At 35.1% G+C, this 14,198-nt stretch overlaps 1 protein-coding gene across 2 annotated transcripts; it reads left to right on the plus strand.

Moving 5' to 3' along the window:
* Positions 1–307: 307 nt before the first annotated feature.
* Positions 308–12,217, plus strand: LOC108166418 (uncharacterized). Of its 2 annotated transcripts, XM_081608509.1 has the most exons (6): positions 308–783; positions 2,333–2,662; positions 11,382–11,438; positions 11,631–11,726; positions 11,871–11,899; positions 12,050–12,217. In XM_081608509.1, the coding sequence occupies exons 1-6, from the start codon at positions 744–746 to the stop codon at positions 12,155–12,157; spliced, it is 660 nt and encodes a 219-aa protein (XP_081464635.1). In that variant the 5' UTR covers positions 308–743; the 3' UTR covers positions 12,158–12,217. The 2 variants fall into 2 exon arrangements, 1 of the variants encoding a protein (XP_081464635.1); XR_001776772.2 differs by lacking the exons at positions 308–783; positions 2,333–2,662 and adding an exon at positions 9,989–11,116.
* Positions 12,218–14,198: the final 1,981 nt, after the last annotated feature.

A 14,198-nucleotide genomic window follows, 5' to 3' on the forward strand; every position in this document is an offset into this window, starting at 1 on the left:
CGTTATTTATTCATTTAATAATTAAAATTGATTATGATGTAAATTTATCACTTACGCAACTAATATCTTCAGAATACATGTTTATAGACATCCTGGTTTAAACACTTTCTTGTCTCTTGACTGTTTTTTCCCTCTGGTTTCAGAGAGAGGCTTTTATTTTGAAATAAAATACAGTAGAAAAAAGTCAAAACTATTTTATACCGTATTGTTGACCAGATGTTGGAGAGGTTTGAGTATTTCTTAAGGGAATTATTTTTTTAATTATTGATTGTGAATAAGATTTAAATCCTTAAATTATTAGCATGACTGTTTCTGTTCAACCCTCCCAAAAAATAAAATGTGGTCAAATTTTCAACCGTTAAAATTATTCAAAAGTATTTACACTATATAGGAACAACTCGCTTGAACAGTTTCAACTGAAGCAATTTATATCAGTAAAAAAATACAACGAAAACATAACAGACGATTTAAAATTAGTCCAAATTTTGTTTTGTTTGTGTTTCTATCATTTTTGAGTAGCAACTAAAATTGCAAACATTAGCAGAAAATCTCATCGCACATTAAACATCATCTGGATGAGTCAGAGGATAAAAAAGAGAAAAAAAAGAAGTGACGGGGAGGTTAGCATTAGCATTAGCATCATCTGCTAATGAAACAACCAGCGTCTGCATGAAAGTGACGGAGGAAGAGAGGAGAACAAAAACACAAACCCATCAGGCAGTTTGGACTTTTTAGGATTCAGAATGAAGAAACAACAAACTCTGCTCTTCTGCTTCCTGACAGGTGGGAAAGATTTCATTATTGTTTACATGTTTATTTTATTGTCTCTGCAGCACATGACAAATTCACAACCATGTAAATTATTTTTTCACTTCAGTCGTTTGAATTAATCTGTATTTTGTCTGGAAGAATAATGAAGAAATGGTTTTAGGCTGTATTTTTAAGAAATAAGTAAAAAAAAAAGTGTCTGACTAAACTGACACTGAGATTTTATAACCAAGAAAAACTAAGAGATTCTAATAAAAATTAGACTTAAAGGCTAAATCTAACTATACTCATGTCTTTTCTTAAACAATATTCAAAGTTTATTTATTATCATTCAGCCACGGAGCTGGTTTTGGTCTTTTTCAATATTTTTATGTCTGTTGTGGATTATTTAGCTCTCTTTTGTTGAGAAATGTTTGGATTGTTTAGCGATTCTTCTTCTTTCTTCTCAAATTTTTTTAAATATAACATATATAATTAATAATTCAATGTCTTTACCTGCTTGCCAGATGTGTCAGATTTTCATGTCTAAACCACACAGTAAAAGTAAAGTTCCTACAAAACTTTATTGATTAAATCTTTACTTTTTTCTTCCTGCTTCCTCTTTGTATTCACTACATACTATTCTTCCCTACTTATTATTTAACAAGTGTGTTTCACTTCTTCTGTTATTTATATTTTTAATTCAGGTCAATTCTACAATGGAAAAATTTTTAATTACGAGAATAAAGTTGAAATAATATGGGAATAAGTCGCAATATTCAGGAGAATGAATTCGTAGTTTTATCAGAACTCCAACACAAAAACAGACAAAAAATGTAAATGAGGAATCGTCTACTGGTGTCAGATTTATACATAAGGAAATACTTTGTCTTTTAATACATTAACATCAAATTATCATCAGGAACAGCTTTGAAATTATTGTATAAACAACTGAGTCTGTTTCAAAGAAAGGTAAAAATCATTAAAACATCTTTTTGTTTCATAATTTTAAGACGTTCCTCTGGTAAAATAATATTATGACTATTTTCTTTTAATTAGAAAAAAACTCTCATAGCCTGGCCGTCATACAGCCTTACAGAAGGGATGATAAGTTACTTTTTGAAAATATTTTTTTGTCATTTGTAATTTCTTTGTTAGAAAAAAATAATTAAAATTGGATCTAATATGTATGAGTTACTCTGGAAATTAAAATAATAAAATTATGAGAATAAAAGCGACATAATATGAGAATAATCATAACAAGAATAGTTGTAATGTTACAACTTTATTCTACTAATATTATGACCATTTTATTTGACCTATTTTGACTTTATTATTGTAAATTTTTTACCTTAATATAGAAGGTATGAAAAGTCAGAGATTTGATTTTTAAGCCATAGCGTCAAAGTTCCTGGACACATGACCTAATATGGTCAAAGCCAAACTTTACAGCTTTTTCCACATAAATTCAAGACATTTTGGAGGCCTGCAGATCTCATAACATGCACTAAAAGCACATCTAGGTGCAGTTATCTACTCAAAGGGATGCATAAAACACTGACTCTTTTAAATCTTTGTTTTCCAGGAGCATCTTTTCTCAGTAACACAGCAGCAGGATTTCCCGTTTACACAGCAACCGAAGGACAAAACGTCTCCTTTGAGTTTCCGTTCACTCTGGTTGGAGGCGGCAGACGATATTTATGCAGAGAGGAATGTAAACACAACAACATCATCATCAAAACGAAGTCAGCGGATGCTCAAAATGGGAGTTTCCACCTCAGATATCGTAATGGAAATCTGCAGGTGACCATCAGAGAGCTGAAAATGTCCGATTCTGGACGGTACAGGTGCGGAGTAGCCGGGTCATCGCTGTCTGAGGTATATGAGGAAATATTGGAGATCAGAGTTATTGAAGGTGAGTTTCTCTCTAAACTTAAACAATGTTGGTTCAAAGCCAAACACTCACACTGAATAGTTAATATTGTTGGCATTTAGCAGAAGATTTAACACAATTCACACTAATTTAGAATCAATAGGACACATGTCTTGGAAGCTTTCAGAAAAATACTACATTTTGACAAAGAAAATAGCTAAAACATTTTTTAAAAAGCATTAAAATGGAAAACAAATGACTGTGCCTCATCTATACGGGATACTAGAACAATTTCACACGGGTTCTGGGTCAATAGGTCACATGACTTGGAAGCTATTGAAGAAAAATACTAAATTTTGACAATTTGTTTTTTTTTAAAAATAGTAACCCTTGTGCATGCGAGGACTGAGGCAAACATAGAGGTCTATGGAAAATGACAGGTTTTACGTATGTGGGGTCGGTTGGACCCCATTTCGACATACAAGGGTTAAAATGGAAAACAAATGACTGCATCTTCTATACAGACTAGTAGAATTATTTCAAAGTGGTTTTGAGTCAACATGTCACATGACCTGGAAGAAAAACCCTCAATTTTGAAAAAATAAATCCTAAAAAATCAATTCATCAATCAATCACTTTATTTTGGCATATTGCCCACATAAAGGATATAACTTAAAATCATCATTAAATTCATTCCACAGTTTCACACCAATAACTGAAACACATCTAGAATTTACCTGTCTCTTAAAATGGAAAACAAAAAAAAGGAAAATGACTTAAAATAGAAAACAAATGACTGTTTCTCATCTATACAGTAGAAAGATTTCAAAGTGATTCTGAGTAAAGAAAACCAAATTATTTAATATTAAAATTATTTAAAATATTGTATATTACTTTAAAATATAATAGAGGCTATAGTGTGTCATGTAAAAGCATGAATTGGTGCTGACAATTAGTCAGTTGGTCACAATTCAAGGCATGTTTTAACATTTGTTTGACAGGAGTGTTTGGTTCGGCAGCCATACATTATTAGGCAAATGTTAAAGGACATAAGGAAAATTATCCTCCAAATGTTATGTTACAACCTTGTCAAGAAACAGTTAAAAATAAGAAAATTAATAGTTTTGGATGGATTATTAATAATGAGATAAGTGAGATAGGAATAAATCATTATTTAATTAGTCCTGTGGTGAATATTCCTGATACTCCACCTTGGTTAAGTGGAAAAGCTGAAGTTGATTTAAGCTTATTGGAAAAAGGCAGACAAATATATAAAAGAAGATGGAAAGGTATATAAAGAAAGAATATGCTGAGTATTTACAAGTATATACAGATGTTTCTAAAATGATAAATGATAAAATTGGAATAGCATTTATAATTCCGGACTTAAGTATTATGAAAAATAAAAGAGTAACAGATAGATTGACCGTTTACACAGGTGAGTTAATGGCTATATTAATGGCTCTAGAATAGAGTGAGGAAACAAGAAAGAAGGAAATATTGATTTGTTCAGATTCAAGTAGTGCATTAATAAGTATTTTAGAACAGATTTAAGAAACAAGACGTCATATTGGATATTAATCAATTTTTAGGATTAAAAAATATGGATCCCGGGTTAAGTTGATTTGGATTCCTGCTCATATTGGAATAGTAGGAAATGAGTTGGCGGATAAATTTGCTAAGAGTGCAGCAAATCAGGTTAAAAGTATAAGTAAAATACAGAAATGGCAGGAACTATGGGATAGAGAAGAAAAGGCAAGATTTTATTATAGCATTCAAAGAAAGTAGGGGAATGTAGGGAAAGTAATAGGAATAAAAAAGAAGAGGATGTTGTATCAAGATTAAGGTTTGTACTTTCATAGTACTAAATAGTACTATGAAAATAATTAACAAACATAGTACAGGTTTGTGTAGTTACTGTGGAGAGTCAGAAACAATGCAGCATATTTTTCTAGAATGTAATAAGTATAGTCGGGAAAGAGAGGTGTTAATCAGAGAGTTAAATAGAAATAAAAATAAATTAGATATTAAACATTTGCTGCAAAAAGTCATCTGAGGATATAGTATTTAAAAGCATTTTTAGTTTTCTTAGGAAGTCAGGTATTATGGGAAGATTATAGAGGTAGAACATCAAATCTATACTCCAGTCTGGAAGGTGGCAGTAATGCACCTATAAGTTGTTTGCCAACCGCCATAAAACAAGTAGAAGAAGAACAAGAAGAAGAAGAAGAAGAAGAAGAAGGTGTGGGATCCAGCACATATTGGAATAGAAGGAAACAAGAGGCCAGATAAAATGACAAAGAGGGCAATTAAAAGTCCTATTTGATTTACAGTTAAAATAAGTAAATCTGAAGGAAAGAGTATTGTTAAAGAGAAACTGATGAAAGTATGGCAAAAACAGTGGGATAAAGATAAAACACGAAGATGGTTTTATAAAATTCTGAGGATTGTAGGAGAAAGGAGAAATGGAAGAAGAAATAGAAAGGAGGAAAGAGTGATAACAAGGTTAAGATTTGGACATACAGGACTTGATTATACACTTTTTAAAATTCAAAAACATAAAACTGGCAAATGTGATTACTGTGATAAATACGAAACCATAGAGCATGTTATATGAGAATGCCATAAATATGAAAAAGAGAGAAGATATATGAAGAGAGAGTTTGAAAGTATTAAGGAAAAGGTTAATGTATTAGATATTAGGAAGAGTTTAGGGAGTAAACTTATGCAAATAATTATTTGATTTCTAAAGAAAACTAAATTATTTCATAGAATTTAATTATACTAAGTGTGTTTGTGAGTGAAGGCATGATATACAAAGTTGTGCACAAGTATGTGTTTTTACGTGTGAATGTGTGAATGTGTGAATGTTTTTTTGGTTGGGTAAGAAAATCCTGCCTAAGATCAATAGTTGTTAAAAATCAGTAGTTGTTAAAAATCAGTAGCTGTTAAAAATCAGTAGCTGTTAAAAATCGGTAGCTGTTAAAGATCAGTAGCACTGCTGGCGGACGTTTAGTGAATCATGGAGCAGAAAACTGACGTCTCTCCACATCCGTTGGGTGGCACAAGAACCAGTGTCAGCTAAGCGAACCGATTCCCTAGAACCAGGATCAGCTTAGTGACCCGATTCTCTGGAATCAGTATCAGCTAAGCGACCCGATTCCCTAGAACCAGGATCAGCTTAGCGACCTGATTCTCTGGAACCAGCATCAGCTAAGCGACCCGATTCCCTAGAACCAGGATCAGCTTAGCGACCTGATTCTCTGGAACCAGCATCAGCTAAGCGACCCGATTCCCTAGAACCAGGATCAGCTTAGCGACCTGATTCTCTGGAACCAGCATCAGCTAAGCGACCCGATTCCCTAGAACCAGGATCAGCTTAGCGACCTGATTCTCTGGAACCAGCATCAGCTAAGCGACCCGATTCCCTAGAACCAGGATCAGCTTAGTGGCCCGATTCCCTAGAACCAGGATCAGCTTAGCGACCTGATTCTTTGGAACCAGCATCAGCTAAGCGACCTGATTCCCTAGAACCAGGATCAGCTTAGTGGCCCGATTCCCTAGAACCAGGATCAGCTAAGTGACCTGATTCTCTGGAATCAGTATCAGCTAAGTGACCTGATTCCCTAGAACCAGGATCAGCTTAGTGACCTGATTCCCTAGAACCAAGATCAGCTTAGTGACCTTATTCTCTGGAATCAGTATCAGCTAAGCGACCTGATTCCCTAGAACCAGGATCAGCTAAGCGACCCGTTTCTCTGGAATCAGCATCAGCAAAGTGACCTGTTTCTCTGGAACCAGTTTCAGCAAGGTGGCCAGTTTAACCAGAACAACCCGAGGGATACCAGCATGGATTTAGTGCATCCATTCTGGTATCCAGTACCTCAGAGTACCTGTTCGGTACATGGTTCTGAAAACTGTACCTACCTTTTTGCAGACCTTTCCGAGAGCTGAATCTGGTCCCTGGATCTCCTGGTGCTCCTCAGACGGCTGTCGAGTCAATCTTTCCCTCAGCCCAACACTTTCAGACATTAAAGTCTTGTTTTGCTGTCTAAGGTAGTCAATTTCCTCACAGTCTCTGATAAACTGGCTCCGGATATCGCCCAACTCCTCTGAAAGACTCTGCAGGTCTTCGGATCGCCTTTGAGTGCACAGATATGCCCTTTTCAAATTCTTCCGAAGCCTCATGAGTCTGTTTTTCAGAGCCAGTCGAGCTTCTTCCAGGTAACGCACTTCAGCTCTCATGTCCTCATGTCTGAGCTGTGTTCTTTCCAGCTCTACACGAAAACACATGATTTGAGCTCTTAGTGCATCGTTCTCACTTGCTAACATGTCACAGTTAGCTCGTAAGACCGATTGCCTGGATCTCCTACCAGGTTTGGAGCACTCGATGGTCCGTCGGAGATCCTCCACCAACTGCCGGAGTTCGTTGTTTTCCATCTCCAATTCATCGGGGGTCGTGGGCTCAGAACTTCGGTCTGTCGACAGGCTAGACTGATCTTCATCCCTACATTGATAACAGCCACTGTATGCCATGTTTTAAATGAATTTGTGTTTATAAAAACAGAATAAATCAGCAGGACTTCAAACTTTGTTCGCTTGTAGAACAAATGAGTTGCTCTGGAATTTTGGAATAAAGGGAGTGATGTCAGTGATGTCACAGACAATGAGTGACATCACTGTCAAGAGAATGAGTGACATCACTGGTTCAGGTCAAAGCTAGTAGAAGCCTGTTTTGTGTGGGTGTGTATCCTGTATTTGATGCATTGTGGGGACTATTTTTTCTGGAACATATTACATTGTGGGACTAACGTGATACTATCTTGTTAAAACGTGATACTATCTTGTTAAAACGTGATAGTTATCTTGTTAAAACGTGATACGTATCTTGTTAAAACGTGATACGTATCTTGTTAAAACGTGATAGTTATCTTGTTAAAACGTGATACGTATCTTGTTAAAACGTGATATGTATCTTGTTAAAACGTGATACGTATCTTGTTAAAACGTGATAGTTATCTTGTTAAAACGTGATAGTATCTTGTTAAAACGTGATATGTATCTTGTTAAAACGTGATACGTATCTTGTTAAAACGTGATAATTCTATGTCCAGGAAGTGGCGGTATTATGCTAGGCTATTACAGTGGCTAACATGAATTGGTCAGGTTTCCCTTCATGTTTGGTCTACACGGATATGGATGCTGCTTTGCACTGTGGTTAAAACCATTAACAGCATGCTACTCTGAGCAGGATCCTACACAGAACGGGGCTGGACAGAAGGAAACGTCAGTTTGGTTCTCTAGCTGTGGCGGCGTTCCTGACTGTCTGGATCGAAGCTGGAGTTGGCTTTCGATTGCAGCTTCTGATTCGGGAAATGGCTAAAGAGCAATTAGAACGGAGGCTCAGATGTATTTGCTGAACATTTTCTGTAAAACATTTTTATTGAACAGTACAATAGGTGCATAACGGCAACGGCTGTTCGTAACCAAGCAACCAAAATAAACAGAAGGCTAGATAGTGGCAAAAGACAAAAAATTTGATCCTGTTAAGCATTCTTCAAAATAAAAGACTTCCTCTCTCTTCCCTTTTGTCAAAATAAATCATAAATAAAGCTTTGAATTTAATTATTTTTCACATCACCTTTTTGTAATTATGTACAATCAAGTTACATTCAGTAAATAATAATGAGCATTTAAATTATACTTAACATATGACTGTAATTAAGTAACTCCGTCCATTTTCTTTACACCCTTGTACGTTAGTGGGATCGGGAGGGGTGTTGGTGCCTATCTCCAGCTGACATTCTGGGCGAGAGACGAGGTACACCCTGGACAGGTCGCCAGTCTGTCGCAGGGCAACAAAGAGATACACACACACACACACACACACCTAGGGACAATTTGGAGTGGCCATTTAACCTGACAGTCATGTTTTTGGACTGTGGGAGGAAACCGGAGTACCCGGAGAAAACCCACGCATGCACAGGGAGAACATGCAAACTCCATGCAGAAAGACCCGTGCCAGGAATCGAACCCAGAACCTTTTTGCTGCAAGGCATTAGCTCTACCAACTACATCATTGTGCAGCCCTGTAAATAAGTAACTAATCATGGAATTAGATTTAACATGAAAGTGTTAAGAAATCACCTGATATGCTTTAAAAACAAACATACATCGACACTTCAAATCTGGAGTAGATTATTCTATGCCAGTGGCAGAATATTTCAAACCTAGTTTGTGATTTGTGAAACCTTTATCTGAATTGTGAAACTTCAAACATGAGAGATTTAAAAGCCTTTTCGTATCTGGAATGCATTATAAATTAACTATCACATTTACAATATTTGCTATTATTTTTGCCTTCTGTTTTCTTTCATTTTTTTGTCCTAGAGCACCTGCCTTTCTGTTTGGCTGTTGTGGCTTACAGGGATGCATTTTAACTTGAGAGGAAGTCTTTTATTTTGAAGAAGGCTTAACAGGATCTAGTTTTGTCTTTTGCCACTATGTAGCCTTCTGTTGATTTCGGTTGCTTGGTTACGAACAGCCGTTGCCGTTGTTCAGCAAGTGTACTGTTAAAAAATAAATAAATCTGAACAGAAAATATTCAGCAAATACATCTGAGCCTCATCACGTTTTAACAGGATAACTATCACGTTTTAACAAGATATATCACGTTTTAACAAGATACGTATCACGTTATAACGTGATATGTATCACGTTTTAACAAGATACGTATCACGTTATAACCTGATAGCGCTCGAATTTTTTTTTTCCTGCGTGATAGCAATGCGCTTCCGTAAAATCCAGAGTAGCACCGACATGATAAATCTGACTAATCGTATCTTACACAAACCCCTTCACACCTAGGAACCTACCACTTAGTGACTGCAGTCATTAAGTGGTAGGTCATTAAGTGGAACCTGGTAGGTTCATTAAAAGTGGAACCTTCTTCTTTCTTGGCTATTAAATATCCCACCAGCATCAACTGTGACATTATAACAAGGTGGAAACAAATGGGAATGACAGCAACCCGGTCAGATGCTCAGGTCCATGATGCACAAAGGTTGCCACTTTATTCAATGTTACCACAGACATCCAAACTCTATGATCTTAGCTCAAGACATCATGACAGCAGCACGATTCACTCCATCACCAGATGCAATACAGGCACCATGCAGAGCTATATAGCATTGCGCCAAGTGCCAACTAGCTTAGTCAAATAAAGCTAGTTAGCTTTAGTTAAAATGTCAAATAAAATGTGGACATTTTTTATACACATTTAAGTTACTTTTAAACAATACATTTATTGCACTCAATGGCTTCATCTTGTCTCCCAGTTGCAATTTGTTTGTTTGTAACTAAATAAAAACAAATTAGCGATTGAGCTCTAAGGTTTCAAACAAATGAGATATTTGAAAGGACTTGCTGTAATAAAAATAATATGGGCCATGTAAGCATGTTGTGAGATAGGAAAGAGACCAGAGCTTATTCAAGGTTTGTGGTTTGTTCATTGTTGTCATAGCCACACCATAGCAACTGCCTTGACAGTTAGTTATGGATACCTACCAAGATGGCTGTCAGATACAAAGTTCCCATAAGTGTGATTTGATAGAAGTTTTGCTTTTTTACTTGTTTGACCAAAGGTAGTCAACTTATCGTTTGTCAGTTTCTTTATTATTTATTTCACATTGGCTGTTACACTCATGATTGCACTGAATGAACAAATCATTGTGTTGTTTTCACATGTTTGACAAAGCTTGTGCAGCTGTTGGGTGTATTTAAGTGTGCTGTACTGGGTTAACAAACAAATTTGTAATTTACAAAAAGAAAAATCATTCTATGTAAATGTAGCAGTTTTTCTGTATCGGCCGACACTAAACCTCATATATCTGCATCGTTAGTGGAAAGATGTCATGGCAGCAATGAGTCGCTTCAGCTTTTACACAATCTGAGCCAAAGTCAGAGCAGCTTGCCGACTCAGCAGCTGCTCCCAAAGTGACTAACGTGTATCTGACTGCGTCACAATTTCATCACATCTATGAAGCAAACCACTCAGATGAGACACTGCAGACAGTGAATGTGGAAATGTGTTGGGAGTTTAGTATCCTGTGAGCTTAAGAGTGACTAAAAAGAAAGGCTATGTTCACACTGCAGGCAAATGTGACACCAAATCCATGTTTTTGGTCCTCATCTGACCCATATCCATCTTTTCTACAGCAAACTCAACGGCCCAATTCTGATCTTTTCACCCAAAAGAAAATCCAATCTGTGCCACTTCCATATGTGGAACTAATTCAGATAAATATCTGATTGTTTTCAAAATTAAGCAAAATGGACTTTGGAAACTAATTTCTGTGTCGTTTCAAGGGAACTTCATACGAACAACACAGAACCTGTTTGAGAATCTGGACTCTTCAGAAGTCACTTCACAAAATCCAGTGATCAGCAGCCTTCAGGTTCAGAGAGTCTCCAGCACCGCTTTGACAGATTTACACAGTGAGTTAATTGATCACATGTAATCAAATTAAGTTCATCCAAGTTTAAACAAATGTAAATAAATAAGTTTAACAAACTTCATTCAACTACTTGTGACCAATTAATTTAACTTGAACCACCTGCTTTTTAGTGCATGGAGGTGATTAAAAACACTAATAAAACCCAAACACCCACTAATCCAGTTTTTATGCATTATAGATATCATCCAGCTTTATTTTGCAAAAAAAAAAATTAAACTTCACTGATTATTTTGTGTTTTTACCAGAAACTGCAGAAAGTCCTTCAACCACAGCAGCAACATCCAAACAAATCAGGATATCAGGTGATTTACCTTCATATCACACCTGTTGTTTTGGTTATTTACTTGATTTTCACAAAAACTCCAACCTGATTTTACTTTAAATGAACCCAATGCAATTTGTAGAGCTTAAAATGGACTGAAATGCATTTATTTCCTAGCTCTTTATGTTTCACAGCTGGGTTTGAAATTATAAATGATGTTTTTTGCTTCAAGCTCTTCCTCTGATTGTCGGTGGAGTTGCCACGGCGACTGGTGTCTCAATGGCCGTGTTTCTAATTCTGCTTTACCAATGGAGGACGAGAGCCAATGGTAAACCCCATTTACAGACTTATTTAATGTGCATATTTAAATGCAACCAACAAGCAAAAGAGTTTTACAAATTAAATTTATGGGAAGCATTTGTTCACATTTTTATTTACTCTTCTACATTTGTTCACCTTTTCTTCCCCTCAGCTGCAGACACGAGAACGTCAGACACAGAGGTAACATGAAGGTTGCAGAATCTGGTTAAGTTTAACTTTTACCAGAATTAGCCAAAAACAGAGATTCTGACATCCAGATAGTAACATAAAAAAGATACTAAATTAATCTGCAGTGTTGCATTAGAAGACATTTGTTTTCTTTTATTTCAGGTGACGTATGAAAACTGGGCACTAGGATCCAGATCTGAAGACTCCCACTACCAAAACCTTGATCCAGCCAGTATGGATCAGGAACCAACTTATTTAACTCTCACTTAGGACGCCAAGTTTTTACGACATTCTCTTTATTTGTGCTTTAAAGCGGCAGTATTATGTAAAAAAATAAAATAAAAATAAAAATAAAATATATATATATATATATATATATATATATATATATATATATATATATATATATATATATATATATATATATATATATTAGCTTTACATCATGTTATGTTTTTCTCTCATCAAAAACATACCTGGATTGTTTGTTGTTGTTGTTTTTTTGGGTGGGGAGAGGGGGGGTTCCTAATTTCACAAACAAACTTGTTTATTTTTTAACTGTTCATTGTATATAATATATTATATATATTTTATATATAAAATACATTGAAAATGTTAAGAAATCCGTGGCGCACAGTGTTTTTATAGATAAGACACCTGGATTGTTGCCTTGATTCCTACATGCCTCTTTGTGAAATTCTTTAATCTCCATGGCAACCACTGAGCTGAATGTAGGCGGAGTTTCAGAAAGAGTTTCTTAAAGAGACAGTGGCCCAATTTGAAGGCATTATATTAAAAGGTCACATTTCCTTGAAGTCATATTTGATATATTTTTTATAACATCTGGTAACATAGATAACCTGAAAAAAGAAATTAGACCCAACGACTTAAAAAATTTAGTTAATTTTATTACAAGTAATCAAATTATTATTTTTTAAAATATATTATTAAGTCGTCATATTAAACATAAACTTAATTTGGTTACATGTAACAAATAAATTTTAAGTTAGAGCTCCAGTCTCTTTTTTTAGTGTACTTGATTTTACCATAAAATGAAACATGTTTGGAAAATACATAATACGATAATTTTTTAACATGTAATTTATGAGAAAAAATAATTTTTCCTGCTAACTTCTCTATGACATATATTTCATGCAATATTTCCCATAGTTGTTGTCTCTTCCTTCAACAATTTCCTCATTTTTTCTGCCAACCTGACAAAAACACTTCAGACTTGCTCAGTTTCCAGAACATTCGGGTTTTCTGATTCTGGTCTCATCTGCATCTGCAGAACCAGAACCAAAATGGAGAAAGAGCATTTAGTTTTTATGCTCCTCTAATCTGGAACAAACTTCCAGAAAACTACAAAACTGCTGAAACGCTGAGTTCCTTTATATCAAGGTTAAAGCCGACATATTTGATGTGTATTTGCTTGACAATTTTAATGATGGAATTTGACAAAATGTTTAATAATTTTGACTGTATTGTGTTTTTTTATGATGTAAAGAACTTTAACCACCTTGTGGCTGAAATGTAATATAAAAAATCAACTTGACTTTAATGGGACTAAATTTTGACACTGTTCCATAAAAGTCATGTTTGTAGGAGCTGGATTCATACTGAAATTAAGTTGATTGAACTTTGTGTTGGAGTATCAGAGTAAAGGGGTATGAATACAAATTTAAGCCACAACTTTTTGAACTTTGTACTTTTTGGTTTTAATTACATTAACTACAATTAATATATATATTTCTGTTATATTAAATCCTAATAAAATCAATTTAAGTTTGTGTTCTAACTTGCTATAATAATCGGTGTGGAAAATATTAGGGGAACTGAAAAAATATGACCTTCAGTGACACAATGGAGCTAAACTTGGTCAGGAATTGAGAACGCCTTGTGGTTTTAATGCATAAACAATAAGAAATAAAGCTTTTTATACTTTCTGTAAATTCCTCACCATTCATGCACCTTATGTCTGTCCTGACCTTCATTTCCAAACAAATGCATCAAGCAACAAAATTTGTGGATGAGTTTCATAGAAAACTTTGATTTGCTTTCAAGGAACAAGAAAAAACTGATTTGTTTTTAATATTTGATCTATTAAAGAGAAAATAACAGATTGGGATCACTTGCTTTAAATATCAGCAGGTAAATTGAGATATTTATGAATCAGTTTTCATCGTCTTATTTCACTTAAAACTTCCCCAGAGGCAGAAAGTGAACGAGTTGAACTTTGAATCCACTTTCAGATGTCAGGTGGAGAAACTGATCCTCATATTGGGGATGTGGTGAAAACAGAAACATCACA

Source organism: Poecilia reticulata, chromosome 7 (genome assembly GCF_904066995.2).
Source record: "Poecilia reticulata chromosome 7, P_reticulata-male-v2, whole genome shotgun sequence".
NCBI classification, from domain to species: Eukaryota; Metazoa; Chordata; class Actinopteri; order Cyprinodontiformes; family Poeciliidae; genus Poecilia; species Poecilia reticulata.